This window comes from Solanum stenotomum, chromosome 12, assembly GCF_019186545.1.
Source record: "Solanum stenotomum isolate F172 chromosome 12, ASM1918654v1, whole genome shotgun sequence".
Taxonomy (NCBI): Eukaryota; Viridiplantae; Streptophyta; class Magnoliopsida; order Solanales; family Solanaceae; genus Solanum; species Solanum stenotomum.
This window is the reverse complement of record NC_064293.1, coordinates 36682641-36707784: the sequence shown is the minus strand read 5'-3', so window position 1 is coordinate 36707784 and position 25144 is coordinate 36682641. Positions and strand designations below refer to the sequence as shown.

The following is a 25144-nucleotide window of genomic DNA, read 5'->3' as shown; positions in this document are numbered from 1 at the left end:
CTTAAATAAATTATACTCATATTTCATTAATATTTAGGTACGATGCTAAACAATTCTTTCTATCTCAAGTTATGTTGTAAAACTTGAATTTCAAAAATCTAAATTTATTTTTTACATAAAATCAAACATAAAATATTTTTAAGTATATAAAAATTACAATTCACAATAATTAATAAATTAATATATTTTTTTATACACTATATAAAAAGTTAGGATGTAGCAAAAATTTATTTGAATCTCCAAATTTGGGAAGTTGTGAGCTAAATTGGACTGAGGAAGTATCAACTTTGAATCTCCAACTTTTTGACATTTCCAAAGTCGGTCACTTTGGTGCCTCAGTTCTCAACATACTGAAAGTTTTAAAGAGAAAGATGGAAGAAATAGATCACAAATTCGTTGAAATGAATGGTCTAAAGCTGAAATTGGAAGTGGGTTTTCCCCAGTTGTGGCGTTCTTACATGGATTCCCTGAAATTTGGTATTCTTGGAGGCACCAGATGATAGCTGTATCCAAAGCGGGTTACAGAGCTATTGCACCCGATTTTAGAGGATATGGGTTATCGGATCAACCAACTCAACCCGAGAAAACCACATTTCTCGATCTTGTCAGTGACCTCCAGGGGCGGCTCAACGTAACTGGGGGCCTAAAGCGAAATTTTCTTTGAGGCCTAAAAAATTTCATACATATTTATTTAAAAATTATTTTTCTAATTGTTTAGATGCACATTATTACTTCACCTTTTTAATAGATGATTTATTTGAGTACTTTTTTAAAAAAATTTAATTAATTTTAGAAGATTTTATCAATTCAATACGAAAAAATATCCTTTTACTAAAGCAATCATTATATGAATTGTTACATAATTCTCTACGGAATAAGTTGACAAACTTTAAGCAAAATAAGAGTTAGAACCATAGAATCTGATTCAAGATGTTGATAACTTGATATACCTAACTTTGATTGAAAATATAAGTAAAAAAAAATTGCGATTCACTTTGTTCAACACTGTTCGACTAATGATTCAGATTTCTGATAGAGTATTACTTTAACTTATCAAAGATTTGAAGAAAAAGAGTGAAAAAGGAGTTTTAGAATAAATAAATAATGTGAATGTTAGAAATGTAATAAGACAAAACAATGTTTTCTTGATTTCTTCTATTTGAGTGGAGTTAAGGATTATAAAATAATTTATTATAAATAATTATTATTTTTATAAAAATAAAAACACATAATTTGTTCTTGGTAAAAATTTGAGGCCTCCCAAAATTGGGGGCCTAAGGCATGTGCCTAAATTTTTCTAAGCAAGAGCCGCCCCTGGTGACCTCCTTGCGCTCCTTGATGCTCTCAGCATCTCTAAGGTATTCATTCAATCTTCTGAGATTTTTATGAGAGAGTCACTCTCCTTCGGTAAACAACAAGGTTGGGTCGAGTCTCAAGTTTTTTTGTTTTTAAATGAATCAGCATTAACCATGCAGGTGAAAGTTTAGGTAGTAAACCAACTAAACTACTTTTAAGATTTTTGAGGCTTGGGTTCAAAACTCAGCTGAGGCAAAAAAGGGTACCTGTGCTTGGGAGTAGCAGGTATCCGTGGTCTTATAGTTATAGGTAGAAGGTACCCGTGAAATTAGTCGAGGTGCTAAGGTAGTCTGGATACCACGATTATTGTAACAAAAGAAGGTTGGATCGAAATTGATGGCCTGCATCTTTTTCTTTTTTTTATTCAGCTGCCATTTTCTGTTACTTTTGGAATAAAATAGAATATCTTTTGCAATTACTTGAGATAGTAGTAGTTGTATAAATCAAATTGCAGTTAATTTTCTTTAGAAAAAAGAAGCTTGAAAGCCAAAAGGGAATATTGATTGACTACTCAATGATGATTGGTATCATTCTTTTTTTTTTTTTTTTGGAATGGAGGAAATAAGTAAAAAAGGAAAACTGGGCTATGGAACTTGCACCAAGGCACACTTAGCACTGATGCTATTGGTGGAGTTAAAACTTAAAAGAACAAAAAAAGAAGAAGTCGAAAATGTTAGTTAGGAGGTCTGTAAGAGTGCTTGAAGATGCTAAGTGTCAAAATCAAATGTTTTACGATTCAAGGAATGACGCGCTATCATTATTACAGGGGAACCTAAGTTGTCTATTGCAAATGAACTAGGACGAATATGTTTAGACTGCTTGAGTAAGCATAAACAGAAACTAGCCTTTTTTTAGCTTTAATAATTAAATACACTAGGATTTTAGTGAATCTATTTGCATTATTGCTCTAGTTAATTGCAACATAATCTCAAGCTTGTTATAACTTTAGTTATTCGGATATTGTATTTTGTTAACTTGCATCCTAAGTTTATACAAAACTATAGTTATTCTTAATTTAAAGCTTACATATAGTTATAACTCAACCAAAATGATCTTTTTCCTTGTTCTCGGTAATTTTAGGTGAAATAAGAACATATATGTTGGTGCTTTTTGTTCCCTTTGTCCTCTCTCGCTCTCTCTATCTCTTATGGCGTGTGTCTTTTCATCTCTTTGTATGCCCAATAATGTAGGTTTTTCTTGTTGGCAAAGACTTTGGATATGCTATCCTCTCCCGTTTTGTTCTTCTCCATGGGGAGAGAGTCTCCGGAATTATTACCATGGGAGTGCCATTTGTGCCCCCACAACCTGCCAATTTCTCTGAAAAACTCCCCGAAGGCTTCTATGTTTCACGTTGGAGGGTATGTTTTCGCTTTCTGATTTACATTCTCCATGATATCAATCCTATCTCTATTTGATCTCCAATAGATTTTCTTTGCAGGAGCCTGGGAGAGCTGAAGCTGATTTTGGTCGCCTTGACGCTAAAACTGTAGTGAGGAATGTATACATTCTTTTCTCCAGAAGTGAAATACCAATAGCCAATGAAGATCAGGAAATCATGGACATTGTGCAACCATAGACTCCTCTTCCCCCTTGGTTCTCCGAGGAAGACCTGGCTGCATATGGAGCTTTGTACGAAAAATCTGGATTCCGAACTGCATTGCAGGTTACTTATAGGTACCACGGCAGCTTTTCTCTATCTCACACTCATATGTTACACAAAGTTATTATAAACAATACTAATTAAGCTGAAGTGCTAGCCTCGTTGCTCCATTGTGTGTCTAACATTCATGAATTGACTGAAAATTTGAGTTTTATAAATTAATTCCATGGCTAACTGACCGCTTTCCTTATATCATATTTTTCCTCTTGTTGATGATGAATTTCATTATGCAATAGGAGGTCAATGCATGAACAAGCCAACATTAAAGATCCAAGAGTTCATGTTCCAGCACTGTTTATCGCGGGCGAGAAGGACTATTTCCTGAAATTTCCAGGAGTCCAAGACTACATAAGTGGAGGACTCAAAAGTTTAGTCCCTAATCTGCAGATGGTTAACTTGCCAGAAGGAACACATTTTGTTCAAGAACAATTACCTGATGAGGTCAATCAACTCGTGCTCGACTTCCTCACTAAGAATAGCCCATCTTGAAAATCATCAGCAAGGCTTTGTTGAAGAGTTTTCAACAGTTTGATCTGTTGCATTTGTCTATGAAGCGTGAATGATCAGTCCATCTTTTATTAAAATTATGGGTGTGCAAGGAGATTCATCTGAATATCTCTTTCGTCGAAAATTATACAACATCAACAAGTTTAAAATTATTTTGGTCTAACTGTTAAGGTGTTGTCTGGCTTGGATTTAGGCCTTCTTGGATTTTAATCCAAAGACGTCTCAACGTGATTTTGAATTCATGCTTATAAGATCCTAACTTTCTTCTTTCCGTCTAACGGGGAATTTACCTAAGGTATAATGTGCACCTCTATTCCGAGGCTTACCTTCTGTCATGAGCGTCATAGCCTGGTTTAGTGCCAGTATTATTGGTTGTGTGTACCTATAGCTTCCAATTAACTACACAATTACATTAGAAACAAAAACAAGTAGAAATCTAGACGGATAAACGTACCTTTTATTTTTACAAAATTAGATAAAAGTGATTATTAAGTGGCAAATAAATACATACTAATTGAACTTGTCTTAGACAGGATAATGAATAACTCACTTGCTTAACAAAAAAAAATAACTCACTTGCTTCACAAACTTAACGTATGATTCTTTAATAATATTCTAATTAGTAAGGATTTTCTTGAGACATGCCTTCGTCAAAGAAGATGACAGATATATGATAACGTCCAGAATATCATACAAAATTTGCCCTATTATGAAAAAGATAATTTTATTTGATATATTATATCTATAGTCATAATTCTTAAAAAAAATTGTTAGACACTGTTTTTTTTCTTATATATTGCCCTACAAGAAACTGATCAGATGAAATTATAACTCACCTGTTAATTCATTACAATTCATATAACTTTGGAACTAGTCAATAATTGTCCATATTAACTCGCATCATTTGATACCCCACCAGGGGCAGGGCGGCTCAAGCATATTAGTGGCCTAAAGCAAAAATCAAACTGAGCCTTAAACTTAAATTGTTAATAACTTTTATATAATTGATTTGTTCTAGTTTTCAATTGATAATATAACCATTCTTATTTTAAATTATTTATCATGAGATATAGTACTCCAAATATGTCAAATTTCTTCTAATAATTCCTTCATTTTTCATGAAAATTTACTTTTTCTACAAATAGTATTCAATATTTGTTAAAAATAATAATAACTTATAACCTATTATTATTAAAAATGAGGCCCCTTAAATTTCGGGACCTAAGGCACATATCTTTTTTTTAACACCATTGAGTCGCCCCTGTACCCCACCACCTAGCATTTAATGAAATTAGGCCGGCAAACCTATAATCAATAAAGAAAAAAATAGACAATGGAAAACACGATTATGAAATAAAGTCAATGTGATATACTATTGCTATTATTTTTTTCGTCTTTTTTTATTAGAAGATGCTTGTCTAAACATAAGAATTAAAAGAAAAAAATAAAACCTTTGCTGGAAATTTATAAAAGATAAGATATAAGATATTTGTACTATTTAAGTAGCTATAAATTACTACAATGAAAAGTTTAAAAGAAATTATTTCTAAATATAAGAAATAATTACTTTAGTTTAAAACATTAAAAAGATAAAATGCATTAACTAAGACGAAACAGAGCTAAAAATTAGAGGGAAGCTAGAAGGTTAGGTATGATTCGGCCGAGATGCGGTTATTTTTATACTTATTTTTTTTAAAAAAATAAAAATTAATTACTATTAAAATTTATAAAGTTTGAATTTTTAGTCTAAACTTCCACTAATAATGACAACTATAAAATTATGTATAGCAAAAAGTTGCCAGGAATAATTTTATGAATTTGTTGATAGTATTTTGCAAAGATGCTTTTTTTTCTTAAAATAATCATCCGTATTCGTATTAGAATCGAACTAAATTCTTGTTATTAAAAATTTCATTTTTAAGTAAAACGCTTTTTAATAAAGATGTTTTATACTTAAAAGCTCAAATTCGAGACTTGTAATTAATGAAAGGTACTTGTCACACAGCTATGCTGGGGCAAAGATGCTTTTTTTTCTTACTCAGTCTATCTGCTTCAGGCTTTGAAAGTAATTATAAAATCCCAAACAAACTTGAGCAATCTTCTTACAAATAGATCAAAAAATGGAAGAAATAGAGCACAAATACATTGAAGTGAATGGGCTAAAGCTTCATATAGCTGAAATTGGAAGTGGGTCTTCCCCAGTTGTGGTGTTCTTACATGGATTCCCTGAAATTTGGTATTCTTGGAGGTACCAGATGCTAGCTGTAGCCAAAGCGGGTTACAGAGCTATTGCACCCGATTTTAGAGGATATGGGTTGTCGGATCAACCAACCCAACCCGAGAAAACCACATTTCTGGATCTGAACAATGACCTCCTTGCACTTCTTGATGCTCTTAATATCTCTAAGGTACTTTTAATCTTCTTAAATTTTGCAAAAAGAAGTTTTTATAACTATAAACTAGATTAGTGTTTGAAGAAATCATAATTATCTGGTTGATATTGCTGGTGGGAGGTGACAGGTTTTCGTGGAATTTGTTGAGGTACTGGCCTGGACACCATAGTTATAAAAAAAAAGTGTAAGATGAGACATAGGGTAGTAAAGAATTACAAGTCTGCTATGCAGCTTGTATAAGGACACATACCAAATGACCCTTTTTACTTGTCCACACAGTGTTGGAGGTGTTAGAATTTAAATTCAGAATTAGAAATAACTCAGGGGATCGAAAGAATGCTTTTAAGTACTAGTCGAGGTGTGCATAAGGTAGTCTGGATGATACTGTTATTAATAAAAAGAGTGTGTAAGTTACTGAAGTATTCTAAACGTATTATTACTATATTTTTAGAACACTTCGGTAGCTTAGATTGGCTTTGTTCAAGACTTGACAGACCATAAAAGATGGACTGATCATTCACACTTCCTAGACAGGTGCAACAAACCAAACTGCTGAAAAATCTTCAACAAAGCCTTACTGATGATTTTCAAGGTTGGCTATTCTTAGTAAGGAATTCGAGCACGAGTTGATTAACCTCGTCGGATCATTGTTCTTGTACATAAAAATGAAACTCCCGGGGAAGGAGGAGGGTTCAATGAGGTTTGATGTAGTATTTGAACTAGCAGTTTTGTTGAATTGGACATATGGGCTTCAGTTCTGACAAAAATGAAGAAATTACAAATTATATATCGAATTAAAATCAAAGCATTGACTCTTCAGCAACTATCAAGAGATTTTGTGATTGGAATAGAATCTAACTTAGGTGGCCTAAGCTCATAATTCTTTATAGCTCGACCATATAACGTTGCTGTTTGGATAGAAATTTTAGTTGTTATAAGTTGAAGATTATATCTTTGTTCCTATTCTCATCTCCGTGCCTGCTCAATAATGTAGGTTTTTCTCGTCGGTAAAGACTTTGGATCTTTTGTCGTTTCGTATTTTTCCATTCTCCATAAGGAGAGAGTCTCTGGATTTATTGTTATGGGGGTGCCATTTTTGCCTCCAAAACCTCTTGAGTTTAAACAAGGCCTCCCTGAAGGCTTCTATATTTCGAGATTTGCGGTACGTTAATATGTTTTTTATCTCTAATTTTCTTCCGTCATGATTATCATTTATAGCTCTCTCTTAGTCAATCTTGGAGATGTATACATTTTAATTGTTTGCAGGTGCCTGGGAGAGCTGAAGCTGATTTTGGTCGTCTTGATGCCAAAACAGTAGTGAAGAATGTATACATTCTTTTCTCCAGAAGTGAATTACCGATAGCCAATGAAGATCAGGAAATCATGGACATTGTGCAACCTTCAACTCCTCTACCCCCTTGGTTCTCTGAGGAAGACCTGACTGCATATGGTGCTTTGTATGAGAACTCTGGATTCCGAACTGCTTTGCAGGTTCCCTATAGGTATCATGCACAAACATCTACTGTATGTTTTATTCTATGTTGCTTAGAGTCTTCAAAAATACCATTGGGTATGTGTCGGATCCTCCAAAGCCTGTGTATCTTTGGAGGATCTGACGCTGGTGCAGCAACATTTTTTTTTTGCTGGTTGATTAATACTGAACACTTTCCTGATTTTTTTTCCTTTCTTTTCTTGGTTGTTTATTTCAATAGGTCACTGCATGAACAAGTCAACATTACAGATCCAACCGTTCACGTTCCAGCACTGTTCATCAAGGGAGAGAAAGATTATTTCCTCAAATTTCCAGGAATCGAAGATTACATTAGTAGTGGAGTCCTCAAAAGTTTAGTCCCCAATCTGCAGATAGTTAACTTACCAGAAGGAACCCATTTTGTTCAAGAACAACTACCTGACGAAGTTAATCAACTCGTGCTCGAATTCCTCACCAAGAATAGTAAGCTTCAGTAAGGCCTCGTTGTTGTTGTTGTTGCTCCATCTACTAAGACTAGAAAATCCAATAAGTAGTTGTTGTTTTTCCAAGTTCCGACTACTAAGAATAGTAACCTTCAGTATGTCCTAGTTGTGCTCTACTACATGTAATATTTTGCTGCAGTGACCCTGCAATTCCTATAAAAGCAGGCACTGAAAGATGAAATTATTATGTTATGAAAGCCTTGTTCCATCTATGGGTGGCAACGGAACCGGTAACGGAACTACCGGACCGGGACGTTCCGGAACCGGAACGGAACCGGGCACCACGGGCCGGAACCGGTAATTCCGGAAAAAAATACGTGTACCCGTCCCGGACCGGAAACCGGGTCCAACCGTTATAAATTATATTTTTTTATTAAAATTAAAAAATTAGGAACATTACACTTAAAAATTTATACTTTTAAAGTTTTAAATACAAATTTTCAAACTTTTAAAAGTATAAAAGTTTAAATTTCACAATTTAAAACTTTGAAAATTTAAATTCAAACTTTAAAACTATAAAAGTTTAAATTTCACCCTTTAAAAGTTTGAAAATTTAAATTCAAACTTTAAAACTATAAAAGTTTAAATTTCACACTTTAAAAGTTAAATTTGAACTTTTGAAGACAATAATAAAAAAAAATTAAGGCGAATAGCCTATACTTTTATTAATATTAATTAAATAGTACAAGTTGAGTTACAAAATATTAGTAGAGTATTAAAAAATCTAATCTACACAGCCACCTTCTAGGAAGGGTTCTGTTTGAATTAGACCTCGAATTATTATACTCATACTAATAGACATTTAAATTTAATAGTTCATGCTACCAAGGAAATCTTTTTTTAAATCATTTAACATTTCTCTAGTAACATGCTCTGGAATTGGTTGATTAGCTAGTTCTTCCATTGCATCAATGCCGTCATCACTAAAATCTAGCATTATTTCATCAACGTCATTTTCAAATTTGGTCGGTAGAGGTGGACGACCATAACTCCTTCTCTCGCCATTAATCCAATCTCTAAATAGTACGGATATCTCCAAGCTATCTGCTGCTAATGAATATCTATGCTCTCCAATTTGAAATCTTGTTGCACTAAAAGCGCCTTCCGAAGCTACTGAAGATTCTTGAATAGCTAACACATCTTGAGCAACCGGTTGTAGTTTTGGAAATCCTTTGCCGCGATTGCTCCACCATTCTAGCAGATCAATAGTAGTAGGTTCTGTATTTTGATTAATATATGCATCAAAATCATTTCTATCATTATGAGAAAGTTCAATAATACAATCTATCATATCATCAATATCATCTTCATTATTATATCTAGGCGAAATGGTCTGGTGGACCCTTGTACTTGTATCAATTTGTATTCTGGACCATTCTATTTAATGATTTGTCAACTGAGCCCTTATACTCAATAAAACACAATTTAACAAATCCCTCTGACCATTGACCAGACTTATGTGGCATTAAAATGTCTGAGTTGGCAAAAGTGTGTAACTACACGCTCTTAAGGAGAGTGAATGACATTTTTGGGTTTAAAAAAATTAAAATTATAAAAGAAATAATTTTTTAAAAAACAATTAATTAAAAATTCCTTCTTCTTCTCCCACTATCCCATCTTTTTCAACCATTTTCATCCCAAACCCAACCTTTTTTTTCCTTCTTCACAATCTATTAAGATCAATTTACCAGATCTTGGCCACATTTGAGTTCACTGATTCACCGCAGAGGGAGAAAGCGGCGCTAGTGGTACTTGCCGGAGCACTGAATCGCAGTGGAGTGAGAGAGAAGCGACGTTGGTGGTGCACCCCGGAGACCACTGTTTCACAGTGGAATGAGAGAGAGAGAGGCGGCAGTGGTCAATGTAGAGGAGAACGAAGTGGGTGAGGGTGCGAGGTCATGGCGGCGAAGATGTTTTTCGGCTAGATCTGATGGTGTGATGACTTAGGTTGTTGGTTTTGTGGAGGTTGGAGGAGGAAAGGAAAATGGTGATGGTGTGTGGTGGAGATGTATACATTTGAGGGAGAGAGTATATGTCATTTCGCCGGCAAAAGTGGCGACGACGGTGGTAATGGCTTTCTCCGTAAATTTTGGCCGTGAAAATGGGAAAAATTGGATGTCTGGAGTTTTCATTTTTTTCATTATAGCTCACCATTGTTTCCGCTCATTAAACAAACATATCAATAGATCAAACAAAACACATAAAACATATGAAAATGCAGAACATGAAATCAGAGAAATGAAGTTCACCAAAAAGTTGAACAGAAAATGGTGAAGTTCGTCGGAGTTACAATTTTTGGTAGTACTCTAAAGAAAAAATTAAAATTTTATTATTTTACCTTTTATTAAATAATTTTGATTAATAATTTTAAAAAATAGTTATGAGATAATTATGACATGGCATTAATATATTTGACATGGATATGACATGTCATTTATGTAAAGGAGAGTGAGCTACACACATGGTTGGAGGGGCTTAAAAGTCTCGTTTTAATTGAGTATAAGGGTTCAGTTGACAAATGATTAAGTAGAATGGTCCAGAATACAAATTGATACAAGTATAAGCGTCCGTCAGACCATTTCGCCTTATATCTACTCCTAGAACTTTGAGGCTCTTCGTTATGTACTACATTCCTTATATTAGAATTATACAAGTCGTACAATTTTCTAGCTTCAATTTTTATATTATCTTTAACATCTTGACAACTAGGTGTTTCATCATCTTCACTATCAATACCCAAATTAAAATATATTTTATCAACCATTCGTGATGCACCTTCATCTTTGTAATGTGGGTTTAACAAACAAGCAGTTAAATAAATTTGAGGAATAGGAATAAAATATTTTTAAAATTTTTCAATCATTTTCTTAACAGATTGTTCAAATCTTGGTTTATTTTTGAATTTATAAAATTTACTAGAAATAGCACAAATATTAGGTAAAACAGAGCAAATAGTTGGATAATAAAGTGCAGATATTTTTTTTGTAGTTAAATAAAAAACTTTTAAGAATTCTATAAGTTCTTTTATGTCATTCCAATCATTATCATCAAGTCTATATGTCATATTTGAATTATGAGCATTCCAAACCATTTGTAAAGGTTTCCTATATTCATAAGCAACTTCAAGCATTTCAAATAAAGAATTCCATCTTGTACACACTGATTTTGGAATTTTTCTAGGTGGAAGATTAAATTCACGACAACGATTTTCAAAATCTCTACGTCTAGACTTAACTTGACATTTAAAAATAAAATGACATGCAGTTTCAACTTTTGTGCAACCATCATCATATATTGCTATACCATCTCTAACAATCAAATTATATATGTGTGCAGCACACCTAATATGAAAACCATCAATATAAATAGGGCAAAGAGACGGTTTTAGTATTTCAACAGCATTACTATTATTAGAAGCATTATCTAATGTGACACTACTTATTTTATCACAAATTCCATAGTTTTGCAAAACATCTATAATTGTTTGAGCTATATAACTACCGGTTTTATGCATTTCACAACATTTATAACCTAAAATTCTTTTTTGCAAAGTCCAATTTTCATCAATCCAATGCGCAGTAATTGTGAAATAATCATTACCATTTACACTACGGCCCATATCAGAAGTAATAGCTATTTTACAATTGTTATAATAAAATAAACAACGAAGATATTGAAAATGTTGAGCTTGATAATCAAAGATAGCCTTTTTAATTGTATTTCTAGTAAAACCTTTAAAATGTGGATTATACACAATTTGAATATAATGAATAAAACCGGGATTTTCAGCAAAACTAAATGGCAAACCCATAACAACAATCATTTTAGCTAATTCTTCAAGATCTTTTTCTCTACTATATGACCGTTGTATACTAGAACCAGAAACATTAGAAGGATTTAATTGTGTTTGGACCATATTAGAGCCATCTACTCCTACATTTTCAGGAAGGGTGGTACCATTTTTTTTAGCTTCGGCTACAGCTTTAGCATGCAAAAATTCATTTTTACAACATGACATTAAATGATTACTCAAATGTCCCGTCCCACCCTGTTTTCCTACAGTTTTATGATTCATTCTATGTTTACATTTATTACAAATAGCTTGTGTTTTATCTTCATTCTGAGTCATAAATTGCCACACAACTGATTTTTTAGCGCGTTCTACCTTAGTCCTAGGATGCACGGGGGGAATGGGAGCAGGACAACGAAAGGGAGCGGGAGCCGGGGAAGAGGGATTGGGAGGGGGACTAGTAGCCGACGGTGGCTCAGTTTCATCATCATCATATTCATCAACATTATTATCAAAACTATCAACATAATCATTAACATCATGTTCATCATCTTCAGGTAATTCCTCTTCAAAATTACCAAATCTTCTTTGTAAATGTTCATGATAAGGATCTAATCCACTATTACTATCAATATTAAAAACAGTTTCATCAACATGCGTATAATCATCCGTATTTATTCTTAATTGAGAAGTTTTTTTAGTTTTAGATTGAGAAGTACTACCGGTTTTTTTATTTTTCTTGGATTTTGAGCTAGATAAATTAGTGAACGAATTAACTATGGTTGTTTTACCCTTTTCAATAATGTTTTTTCCAAAATCCATATTCAAAATATAAAAAGTGAGCAAATTATATATAATACGAAAATGATTAGCAAAGTTTTAAACAAATAAACAACTAAATAAGTAGAGACTAGAGATTAATTACTCACAAAATAAATAATTAAATGTAAACAAATAAATAACTAAATGAAAAGTGAGTTGGAACGAATGTACCAAACGTCTACTTAAAAAAGTAGACGTGTATGACCGGAAGGCGAAAATTGAAAGTTGAATTTTGAAGCTCCAATTTCCAAAGATCAAATTCGTAATTTTAACGAGAAGTCGAGAATAAGAGAATTTAGAGAGTAGAGAGTAGAGAGATTATAAGATATTTTTGTGAGTGAAAAGAATGAAAGATTAGGGGTATTTATAGTTAAAAAAAAGGTTGAAAATGTAGTTTTAAGAAGTTTGGGGTATTAAAAAAAGTTTGGGGGGTAGGGAGGTGTAAATGGGGGGTTATGGAGTGAAAGAGCCGTTGGTGGGGCCCAAAACCCGTTGCCCAACGGCTCTCAACGGCTATTTTTCAAATTTTCAGATTAAAAATAAAAAAAAAAAAGTTCCGAACCGGACCGGACCGGGACGGACCGGTAAATCCCGGTTTCCGTCCCGTTACCCCTCCCGGACCGGAACAAGTCCGGATCTAACCGGCACTATCCGGAACCGAGACGGAACCGGTAACGGACCGGAACGGACCGGAACCGGTACCGGTACCTCCCGGTTCTGTTGCCACCCTTAAGTTCCATCTCTCTTTCTTGTTATGTTATATTATGAATGTTGACTAATTACCTAAGGGTGGATTAATTCAACTTTTATTCGAATTCCCTTTTATAAAGCAAAACTTAAATCCTGCAAGGGCGGGCGAGTTTTTACTCTTTCAATCCCAATTTCATTTGTAGAGTTAACTCGCAATTTCTCAAATCTCAGAATACATGAATTTAAACCTGCCGTTTGGTTGGGAACAAAATGATCTTATTACATTTTATCTTGAAATTATTATATCGTATACACCACATCAAATGACTAACTTCAGCGCGAAACAAACATGGTAAAGCAGCAAAAGTAGAGAATATTAGTTTTTTTTTCTCTCCAACCCAAATTCAGAACTAATAAAAAAGAAAGATAAAAGTGCATAACAAGCTGCCAGAGAGGAAGAAACCATCACTAAAAAATTACTACAAATTACAATCGCGATACATATTCATAATCTTTCATCATGTACAAGTATCTCAGCCCACACCAAAACACGGTGACAATCGGCTGGAAAATAGGGGAAAAAAATATATTTCTCTAAAGACTGGAAATCATAGACAAACAAAGGCCATGACACAAAAATCCTGAGATAGGATTTGTAATGCACCAATGGACCACCACCAATGCTGCAGGGAAAGGTAGGTTATGCTGTACAAAGTCTCATTGTTACCATCTTCGAGGAAAAGACGCGGAAGGAAAAGGAAACAATAGAGAGATCTCCTGCTCTCACCTAACCCTACAAGATTCTATAACTTCAAGCACTGTTGAATGCGTCTCCGGCGAAATCATGTTCAGTGTCATGTGGAATTCCTGGATAAAGAATACAAATTAACATAAATACATATAAAAATCACTAGGAAAGCAACGTCATCAATATTAAAGTTTTTCTTGTAGAAATCATGAATTTACTGACAATCCAAGCCCTGGGACTAGGGCCCTAATGAGACATTCCTGACGATGGCTGGTAAGAGAACATTGAAATATTGAATGCAACTTATAAAAGTTGGGAGAAAATTATACAATTTCTATTATCATGCTTTATCAACTCAAAGAACCACACAAGATCACATACCACAAATCTCTCCAGCACAGGTACAAGAACGGACAATTTATGATCTGGTAAATAACCAGCAATTGCCTGCCGTATGCTCTTGCTGGTGCAAAGAAAGATTAAAAGCATAAGAAACCATTTAAGTGAGAGATAACAGACAGAAAAAGTAATTTCTTCAGACATAACTAACCTCTCAGTTGAAAGAAAGGCAAGAAGGAGAGCTGAATATGCTTCAATAATCATTTTTTCAGCTTCTTTCTCCCCCTGTAGTACAGCATCTTCATCATCCTGTACAAGACAACCACATTCAATTTAGTAGCCACATGGTCAAAGCTGAAAGTAATCACTAGTTTAACCTTGCTTCATGCTCAATCAACTGAAATCTCTCTCTTGCCCCTACCTCATCCCAAGTGGATTTTATATCCGGCTAAACTCATTGTCCCGTTAAGAGCGCATGAAGCTAAAATTCTAGTGAAATCATAAGCAAGTAGAATTTGACAATCAAAAACTGGGATCACTAAGCAGATTTGGAAAATGGAAAACATTTAATGAACATTCAGTATACTTAATCAATTTGATAAAGCAAGCTCAAGGAATCAGATTTTGAGTTGCCGTCTAGATTTACCACTAGGTGATTGACTCCTCTGTGAATCATATGGAGAATAAACGGAGAACAATATGAAAAAACCCAAAAATTCCAGACTCAGGACCAAACAAAATAAAAATAGTCATGCAAATCAGTAAAGGACTAGAGATTTAGACGAAAAAATTGGATAAAGCAATCTGGCATACCCATTGCAAACATTTTCCTTCCCCAGCAGCCTCTCCAGCCCCTTGATTTGCCAGAAAGATTGCACATAGCAGAGGGATAACATCTGTCTGAGTCTCCCCCATAAACAAACCTTCTGATCCAGGCAATGAAATACTAGCAGCTGCAAGTCTAGACCTGCCATTAGCAGAATGAGTGAAAATGTTTATCAGTGTTTTATCATCTGCAAGTGAAAATGTGAGACTTGAAAATCACGACGACAATTCACTCTCAGCAAAAGAAACTGCATACCAGTATGAGCAAACTACTATTAAATGACGATGTTAAATGATTGAATTAATGAATCCAGGATGTACTTCTTTCTTTTTAATTTGTTTTCTTTGCTAAAGTGATGAATTTTAAAAATTAATGAGAAATCATCACGTATATGAAAAATTTAACAAAGACGCATCTCTCAATTAGCAGATAATATTTGCTGCATGATCTGTTGGGATAGATAACAGATGAGATCGATTTTCTGCACTTTTCAACAGCATAAATACTCATTTTGAACTAGTCATGCTGAGAAAATATTACTTGTTTCAAGATTTCACGATGTCCTTAATTGAATAAAAGAGGTTCCATGAAATTTTAGCAACAGAGACACTATGACACAGGCTTATAATTTACCAAAATGAGATTTGAAAGATGTCAGTTGTCTTCAGTATATAAGGTGCAATTCTTCATAGGGGCACTATGTGTGCATAACCTGTACACTTAATTCGTTTAAATAGCACATTATGCTCAAAGACTGTTGTCCATATTTTTACAAAAGATGGCATCTCAAATTCACATGAAAATAATTTTTTCTAGGCCAAAAAGAATGAGCATTTTTTGCACACAAAAACAAAAAAAACTGCTGTTTGTTTCAGAATGTGAATCCTATAAGACTTGTTTCTAGACCCCCTCCTACACACCATTAAATACTTTTTGATTTCATGTCACCAAAAATATAAGGTGCGAGTAGGAACCATTTCTATATGAAGAGAAGTTTATATCTTAACCACCTGATTTCAACTCTAGCATAGGGTCCGCAAATATTTTATATTCTGCCAACTTCAAAGCCTACCACAACACATCCATTTAATAGGAAACAGTTAAAATGGAATGCATGGATTACTGTTATATGGAATATTCGTAGTATTTTTCTAAGAATTTGGGAACCATTTTTCCTTCAGAAAAGACTTTATTTTCAGACCTAAAAACTTGTTACATGCGTTCAGTTGGGAGATTGAGATCAACATCTTTTTAAAAAAAACATGATCTTTAGTGTACCAAGAAAAAGGAATACAAGGTAGCATTTGTCATGACTAACAATAAGCATGCCCCCTATCCAAAAAATGATCCACATGACAGAAGAATTCCATGATGGATGTACCAAATAAGGAAGGATATGCAAGCATCAAATAATCAAGAAGAAACTACAAACAACTCCCAACAAATTATCAGTCACTTTCTCAATGCTCAATAACTGCTAGGAAAGAAATCCAAAATACAGCGATAAGTAAATAGTCGCAAAAGTTGATCATGTAAAGCCTGCAGTGTACAACTTGAAGCATAAATCAAAAGGAAATATTCACCTGTTGCAGCCATCCTTCTCTACCAAATTGACCAGCAAACCCAAAATAGCAACAAGAAAATCTAGCTCTTGATCATTGAGATGGCCATCACTATCAGATCCAACACTTGATTTTGATGACCCATTACGATCCAAATGCAAGCTGAAGGACGGAAAATGGCTGGCGATCAAAGCAGATAAAGCTTCTAGTCCACCACCGGCAGCAATTTGCTGACAGCCAACAGGGTTGTCATTCGTCAAGTTCATCAGAACCTGTCATTTGATTGAATATGTATTAAGAGACTAGCATGTCAAGAGATAGCACAGAAGTTTGAGCAATATAAAACATTGACTTGTTCAACTATATCATTCCAACATAAAGCAATGTGTTTCCATAATCAACTATCAGGAGAACCATGGAGAATGGATGAATGGCCTGCCATGCTTAATAATAGCATAATCAACAACCGGAAGAACCATAAATTGCCTTTTAACATACAGAAATTATTAACATTAAGTGAGAAAAATCACCTTAACAGCTGTGAGAAGGCAATCTGCCAGAAGGGTCGACATTTCGTCATCAGCAACAGAAGAACAAGAGGTCTGACCAGATTGATTGTTCTCCTTGCTACTTGACTCTGGTTTGTTCTCCTGGCAACTTGACTCTTGCTGGCTTCGCACAATAAGAGATTGGTATTCATCATCACGTTCAAAAAGTGATGTCTGCCTAATTTGAGTTTCAGGCACCTTTTGCTTAGTAGACATTAAATCCCATCGTGAAGGTCCAAAATCATCATCAAATGCAAAAGGATCTTGGCTCTCTTCCATAAGTTCAAGTCTCTTATCTCCATTAATTCTTTGATTATCACCAATCAAAAAATTCACTTTTGATGAATTCTTGTTGACCCCAAAACTGAAGTCCTCAGAGGTTCCACTACATGACCCAGACTTGGAAGATTCAATCCTCAATTTAAGCTGCCAAGAATCACTGGTGGAAGTGCTAGCGAATTCTAAACTAGATATGGATGAACCAATCTGATCAGTTTGAGTTTCACCCAAGTTCTTCTGGGAACAGGAACCTTCACTTGTATAGCATGTCGTAGAGGAATCAATGCACAAAATCTGACAACTTCCATCTAGAAGTACAAAAAAAGAAATTATTCATTAGCTAATAAAAAATTCAGACTGGAATTTTCTGTTTGATTGGTAGCTCTTCCACCATAATTCCAGCAAGTCTAGAATTCAAATTGGATAGTTTTTTATGTTTATCCAACAGAAGAAAAGATTTTTATGAGACCCCTTCACTCTGAAGAAAAACCTCCATGGCCATGGGGTGCAGGGACGCTCACTATTTAATCAAGCTTTTCCTTGTCTAAATGCCAAATGCTAGCACTAAATTGCTTTTAGAACAGGTGACAAAGTTAAAAGAGTTAAAGAGTTAGATTGATAAGCCTACTGTTAGTGTTTAACGCTGTCTATGAACAGTATTGAAGGTGATATTTCATGCTTCCATATCTTTTTTCTGGTTAGAAACAGAAATTCCGAATCCTCCTGACAAACTTTAATTGACTTTCACTATGGAGTCTACTCTGTAAATGAATTCCATCCCTAATAAAGGTGCATCTTTTTAAACTATCAAGAGCCACAAAATTGAGCCACCAAACCACAAACTCTAAACCCTATTCTTACTTTAGTTGTTTCTTGCATTACAATTTAACACACCACAATTCATGGGTGAGAGAATCCAGAGAAGAGGGAAGAATGTGGGGAGGATATTTCTGTGTCACTAGAACTTTGAGCTTCTGAGAGCAACACCATGATAAGGGAACAAGTTTATCCAGGGATAAGTGTAAATCAATTAAACCATTGCCCCAACCCCCACCAACTCAATTAACCAATTCCCACCTCCCACCCAATCCTACCTACTCCATTTCTTTTATGGATATGAAAAAGAAGCAGCCTTGTTGTTGTCAAGTAGTTTAACTATTCACCGAAAGAAAAAATTAACAGCTTACCGTTCTTATCTGATAGTGAACGTAATTCTAAAGCACGAGCAGTTCCATCAGAAAGGTCACAGACTTTTCCATCATTGGAACTTCCCAAAGAAGCTCTACACAGGTAAGACCCTAAAAGTTCAAACAAGTTGACAGACAGGAAGCATCATAAGCCAAGGGACAAAAAAAATGCAATATGAAAATGATAAAAGGGAAAACACAAATGTAAAGTCAATTTTTTTATTTATTTTTTTTGGATGAAAAGATAAGAGGCAGTAGTACCAGAGAGAATCTTGATCACACTTAAGATTAGCTTTGTGAAAGACCTTGGGGAGTTCAGACTATCAAATTTTCCTTTCATTTGAAGCAAGTGATTCTGAAACAAAACAGGTAGTGAACTCAACATCCAGGAATTCAAGGATACAGAAAGGCAGTCTACTACAGGAAGGTATATTGATGTTACCTGATTGTCCATACTAAGAAAGGTTGCATTTTCCATGATCTTCAAACATTTTAAGAGTAGCACCAGACTTTCTATGGCAGTATTATCTTTAGATTCTAAGATAGACTGTGAGCTTTTCTTTGACCAACCCTGCAGAGAAAATGATGTCAGGGCAGATTACATCAAAATACCCATCTAAATTTCCGATTATTGATTACAGCATGAGCTAAGACGAAAGACGGATAACTCAAATAACAACCTTGAAGTCACACATATTGCATTTGTACACCAAAAGATCTAGATGAACGTCAAATCCATATAAATTCTCTTCGACATGCATATATATAATCATAATCACAACCTAAAACCTTCAGGACAAAAACAAAGGATATGAAGAGGGTGATAGGGAGCACAAGTCATCATATTCTTTCAATCCAAAATGGTCATGTTACCACTCCAACTCAGAGCTTAAATATAAGAGGAATATAGAGCATATTGTTGGCTCTTCACATGTCACAAATTTATGAGACTCGTCTCTGGTAACAACACAGAAAATAGCATACAGGCTCACACCTCCAAAACAGAATGACAACTCCTTGCCACGTCAAAGACCGCATCAAGTCCTCCAAGCTCTCTCAGCTTTTCTTTGAAGTTGTCCTTACTTCTCCGCACAGTACCAGAAGTATCTGAGTGAATACAGACAGAAAGAGGAAAAAGAAAACTATGTTATACTAAGCAAAAACGGTGAAATACAGATCAATCACTGTCAAGGTAGCTTGAGTTTCCATATGATCTCTTAAAAATGATTCAATTGTAAGCCACTATAAGAAACACAGGCAAAAAACATGGGTATCACAGTACCACACTAAAAGATTCTAGAACATTATATGATAAAATTTCCAGAATCAGAAAAAGAGTCAGATCTGAAGTTTTGAAAGCACGAGCATCTAAAAGCAACAGCCACTAAATAACACAAATGTAGATTAAGGAAATAACCAGGAAACCATCATATAAGTTGTATATACAATATAAAAGCAAAGCACAGAGCTACTTAGCTCTTCTATTTTCTGACTTTTACCTCTTAGTAGGAGACAGGTAGCAACCAAAAAGCAATCTCAAGAAGTTAAAGAATAACAAGCTACTCAGATTAACTTCCAATAACAATAGCAAAATTGCAACCAACCCACCCAACCTAAAGGATGAATATTTATTAAATAGCCTCGACTTTTCCACTGCAGGAAGAAGAAAAGACATTCGAAACAAAGAAATATTATCCCTCAAAGGACCACTTTAAGTGCCAAACAAACCTTCAATAGAGATTGTCGACAAGCAAGCTTTTGCCATTGTCAGTAAACTAATCCATTTTGGGTTTAATTCTGGTCTGTCATGTCCATTTCCATCATTTGGCTTTATTTCCTTGCAAGAAATAAGAACCTCCTGCACCTTGCGGGTTATTGAAGAGGAAGTAGAATCTAGGCCTTTTACAGAATCTTGAGTCACATCAGCATCTAAGCGCATCGCCAAAAGTTTGCTCCCAATAGTTGGAGCCTTTGCTACGGAAGCAGGAGCAGCAACTGGTCTTAACAATTTTATAAGAAAGCGAATGCAGCTGGGTGAATCAAGAAGATGGTCGTCTCCTCCCTGAAAAAAATTGGAAGATCAAAAACACAAGGAATGGAGAAGTTCCCAGATTACTTATATAGAGGATAAGAGAGTAAATGACGTTGTGTTGATTAAAAGTTGCAAATTTAAACAATACATGTAACAGAATAACTTATACCAATAATTTAAGCAATGAAAGAGTAATTTTAGCATACAGATACAATAACATGGAGGAAGAAAGTTTTATGAACTTTAAAATATTTAAAAGTACAATATTATATCAGTTGATGAAGGAGCATCCACAGTATCATTGTTTGCAATCCACCAAAAAGAGAAAAAGGAAAGGAAAAGGGGAAATTCTCTTTCTTCAATTCCATGGTTCTCATTTCTGATAAGACAAGTTAACAGAATAGATCTGATGTAGAACTGACGCCTTGAAGTCAACTGAGAAGAGATTATTTCCAATCACACATACGCAAAAGTTACTCACAACTAGGCAGCTAGCAGACAGAATAAAGACTTCAAAACTACCAAACATAATCATCCAATCTTTCAAATTTAATGAATAGGTTCAGCCTCCTCACTTGCTTAATTGGGTTGCCTCACCCTGTTTCAACTAGAGCCAGGGAAAAACCTTTACCTATCTGATAAGTCATGCAGAATATGCAATAACCTAGTACTAACGTCCAAATGAGAGGGCTACACTGCTAGAGAGATAAAGCAACTTACATCACTGGTCAAAATGTAGAATAGACCTGCTGCAGCAAGGTTGCTAGGTGAGTCATCAAAGCTGAGTCCCAAAACAGTATCAATAATAGTTTTTGCCATCCTGAAATCAAAATCTTGGCAAGTTATACCAATTGGGAATAAAGGTTGACAATTAACAATCAGGCCACTGAATTCAAGGAAAATCATACACATTCAGGATTAGCCTAAAGATTATATGTTTAGGTAAAGTAATTGCGATTGTGATTATCAGAAATTCAGACATCAGGAATGTCTAAATTTAAAAACAAAACGACATCCTCATATGGGTTACCAATGACTGCTATAAGGTGTAAAGTATTATTTATCTCAACTACTAGTGCGCACGTACTTCCAGACTTGATGATTTACATACTAGAACATCAAATTAAATGGAACACCCATTAAATGGCTTAATTGGCAATTTCTGAGCATATCCAAGCTCACTGATTTATTCATAACGCTACCACAGGGACAATAGGACCATTCAGCCAATTATAAACGTAAAAGCTTCATAATGAACCTAGGCTGGATATCCTCTCCATAGACAAAACAAAGCCAGAGAGATCTTCATACGATGGTTTACGTGAACCTAATTTTACGAACTACCAAAAAAACCTACAAGGTTGATGTAGATAAAGCCTAATTATAAAGATAGACATATCGTCGCTTTCATGTTACATCCTCTTGCAATGTCAGCAACTCGCTGTAAGGGCTTCAAAATTACTGATGAGATCCCAATGATCATTTGCTGGGTATATCCACTTCTTCTTGGATTGCCTGCTATTACAACTTTTCTTACATACTCTGACCCAAGATGGCAGAATTAAACCTTAAATTCCAGAACAGAATATTGTTATCTAAGGAACTTCTGAAGTTGTCATTGGATTGCTTAATTAAAAGCTAAAAAATTATCCAATTGAACATGATAAATCAGCTCAAGTAGCTTCATTTATAGGGAAGATAATGGGGTCAGGTGGGGCACGGCAGGAGACCAATATGCTCCCCTCATCCCCTCCAACGCTCTGCACCTTGCCCCATTCCACCCCATTAAAATACATTTCTCTCTATTTTTTTGATAAAGGTAAAGTTAAAATACATTTCTCTCTATTTTAAGCACATTAGTATTGTTTTTCTTTTATTTCGTCACTTCTTTCATCATTTTCAATTAATTTATTACGTTTTCTAGAGGTCATTTTGTAAAAATAGCAATCAACTAATATTGTTTCTTCTCTTATGTGTTTAAAAATTAAAGTTTTGGTCTACTAGATAAACACTAGTGACATTCAACAATTATATATGAGCAGAAAGAATTAAGGATGTTAAAAGGAAGGACAAGGATCTCCCAAGGTTCTGGTTCAACAAAAAAGGAAGTTCATCGTGGGAAGTGTGGTAAGAGCACATCACGAATTCATATCCTGGTTAGTACACCAACTCAATTATTTAAGTGGAGAAGGGTGGAGAAGTCGGCTTATTATGAGTAATGGAATTCACAATTGTCTAAAATAAAGGAAGAACTGGGAAACATTAAACTAGAAGACAATTACGCCTCACACTCTACATTTAAGAAATAGATATCTCCTTCCACCACCGAGTAAGAATTCCCCACCCATCTGCCAAGCTTCTCCTGTCCTACTGCCATGCCCCAACAACAACAACTATTACGCCTTGGTCCCAAACAAGTTGGGTTCGTCTATATGAATCATCACCAACCATGTTCCCATGTCATAGTACCATCCCTATTGATTTTCTTGTTCAAACAATTTGTCTAAGACTTGAAGATAATTTGTACTTTTTTTTTTGGTCAGCTCATCAAAATTCATGTATCTGGAAATATTTATGTATTTATGTCCTATAAATGTGTATACAAATTACCTAAGAAATTTAAGCAACACTGTGATAACTGAACTTTCAAGAAACCAAGATTTATGTTTATCGAAACAAGAATATTTATACTCATCTAAATTCAAAGTCTAAACAATGTTCATAAGCCAAATTTCAACTACCCGTGAGCCCGTAAAAGGCGACGCTGCTGAGCTGTTCCACATATAGATAGCAATGACAATAAACTCGCCCTTCTGATTCTCGCAGGCTGCCCTTTCCTCAAACCATCCAACGCAAAATTCACCTCATCCATATGTTCCATCATCTCACCACATTCTTGAGTCTCCATCAAAGTCGCTGTGGGCCCCAGCGAAGGCAATCCCAGCTCCTTCGACTTCACCTTCTTCTTCTTCTTCTGCAAAACCCCATTTTCCTTACCCTTCCCAGTCTTCTTCACCTTCTTCGGTTCATGTAATCCCCCATCAAATTTCCCAAGGCCACCATACTCCCCCCCATCTGGTAAAAACGAAAATTCATCCGATTCTTGTGATGAATTCAAACTATAAGGCTCCCAATCAAACACCTTTACTTTCTTGGGTTTCCACAAAACCCCATCATGACCCTCAAAACCCAAATCCCTATCCTCCTTTCTTGATGGCAAAATCGACAATTCTTGACACCCTTGAGATGAGCCGACATCGTATGGATCTGAATTATTGAAATTCGACGACCAGTGAACTGAGTCTTGAGATGAAAATCCAAAATTGTAAATATCTTGAGAATTCTCCTGAGAAAGTGTGTGGTCCGAAACATCATCGTTTAAGCCTGATTCAGAGTAGCTCCGGGACATGCTTCTACTCCGCCGGCCGTATGTTCTAACGATCATTTTCCGACGGAGAATTCAAAAATCCTATCACTGGATCAACTAAAGAACACAAATATTGATGTATTTTCGTAATTATAACCGAAAATTTGGGGTAATTTGGAACCTGAAATTAGGGTTTATAGAAAGTGTTCTTGTGAGTTTGCTCTGATTTGAAGATTTGAAAATAGCGAAGATCAGGAAGCGTGAGAGAGAGAGAAATAGACTTTCTTTATTTGCTAATTAAAATAGATGCGTTAATTTTCATGTAGGAGAATTTACGTAAAGGTCCAAGAATGGGAAAGATCTGATCCGTTCAATTTGAATTTTGGACGGTGAGACTTTGTGGATGTATGTTTGGGGATCTGATGAGCGAGGGTAGTAAAGTAATTGTATATAGACTTGGACCACCTACGCGGTGGGGACCGTTAGATTTTTACTCACAACTCTACTTGCCGTTAATTTCCGTTGGCTCATTGGTAAAATTTGAAAGCCCACAAAAGTAGCCGAACAAAGCCCAATTAGCTGAAAAAGGCCAAACAAGCCATCACTCTTCATTTCTTTGAGTTGTTATTGTTATTTTTTTTTTTAGCAATTTTCACATATAGCAAACACAAAATTCATATTTGTATGCTATAGCAAAATTTGCATAATTGCGCTCCATAGCAAATATATATATGTATAATTCACTATACATATACAAAAAAATAATTATATAATTCGCTATACATATACAAAGAAGACAGTTGTATAATTCGCTATACATATACAAAGAAGACAGTTGTATAATTCGCTATACATATACAAAAGAAAGCAGTTATATTCAAAAGATCAATTGTATAATTTGTGTATGTATAAAACAAGAAAGAGAGAAAGGCAAAAGATATTTGGGCAGTGAAATATTTGTACTGTATAATTATAAGTGTATAGGACGAAATATATGTATTTGCATGTGTATATACAATTCTCTCTCGCTTTATACAAACAGAAGCGCAATTTATACATTTCGT

At 34.8% G+C, this 25144-nt stretch overlaps 2 protein-coding genes and 1 pseudogene across 2 annotated transcripts; 2 read left to right on the top strand and 1 right to left on the bottom strand.

The window, feature by feature from the left end:
• The first annotated feature begins 208 nt into the window (after nucleotides 1-208).
• On the top strand, nucleotides 209-3819 carry LOC125846274 (uncharacterized; annotated as a pseudogene).
• A 1750-nt stretch (nucleotides 3820-5569) lies between these two features.
• LOC125846266 (uncharacterized) lies at nucleotides 5570-8101 on the top strand. Its single transcript, XM_049525645.1, has 4 exons — nucleotides 5570-5931; nucleotides 6911-7078; nucleotides 7183-7418; nucleotides 7629-8101. The coding sequence occupies exons 1-4, from the start codon at nucleotides 5644-5646 to the stop codon at nucleotides 7882-7884; spliced, it is 948 nt and encodes a 315-aa protein (XP_049381602.1). The 5' UTR covers nucleotides 5570-5643; the 3' UTR covers nucleotides 7885-8101.
• Nucleotides 8102-13642: 5541 nt separating this feature from the next.
• LOC125846254 (wings apart-like protein 2) lies at nucleotides 13643-24361 on the bottom strand. The gene is made up of 13 exons (XM_049525631.1): nucleotides 23455-24361; nucleotides 21434-21533; nucleotides 20410-20743; nucleotides 19676-19788; nucleotides 19124-19252; nucleotides 18943-19036; nucleotides 18682-18792; nucleotides 17198-17802; nucleotides 16689-16939; nucleotides 15093-15246; nucleotides 14491-14588; nucleotides 14322-14403; nucleotides 13643-14059 (listed from the first exon to the last, which is right to left on the bottom strand). The coding sequence occupies exons 1-13, from the start codon at nucleotides 24156-24158 to the stop codon at nucleotides 13976-13978; spliced, it is 2859 nt and encodes a 952-aa protein (XP_049381588.1). The 5' UTR covers nucleotides 24159-24361; the 3' UTR covers nucleotides 13643-13975.
• Between the last annotated feature and the right edge of the window lie 783 nt (nucleotides 24362-25144).

Coding starts and splice junctions, on each gene's coding strand:
- LOC125846266 (XM_049525645.1), top strand. CDS start 5,644: ATGGAAGAAATAGAGCACAAATACATTGAAGTGAATGGGCTAAAGCTT. Junction 5,932..6,910: donor ATGCTCTTAATATCTCTAAG/GTACTTTTAATC, acceptor TCAATAATGTAG/GTTTTTCTCGTCGGTAAAGA. Junction 7,079..7,182: donor TCTATATTTCGAGATTTGCG/GTACGTTAATAT, acceptor AATTGTTTGCAG/GTGCCTGGGAGAGCTGAAGC.
- LOC125846254 (XM_049525631.1), bottom strand. CDS start 24,158: ATGATCGTTAGAACATACGGCCGGCGGAGTAGAAGCATGTCCCGGAGC. Junction 19,037..19,123: donor TTCTTAGTATGGACAATCAG/GTAACATCAATA, acceptor GTTTTGTTTCAG/AATCACTTGCTTCAAATGAA. Junction 18,793..18,942: donor TGTGATCAAGATTCTCTCTG/GTACTACTGCCT, acceptor TTGAACTTTTAG/GGTCTTACCTGTGTAGAGCT.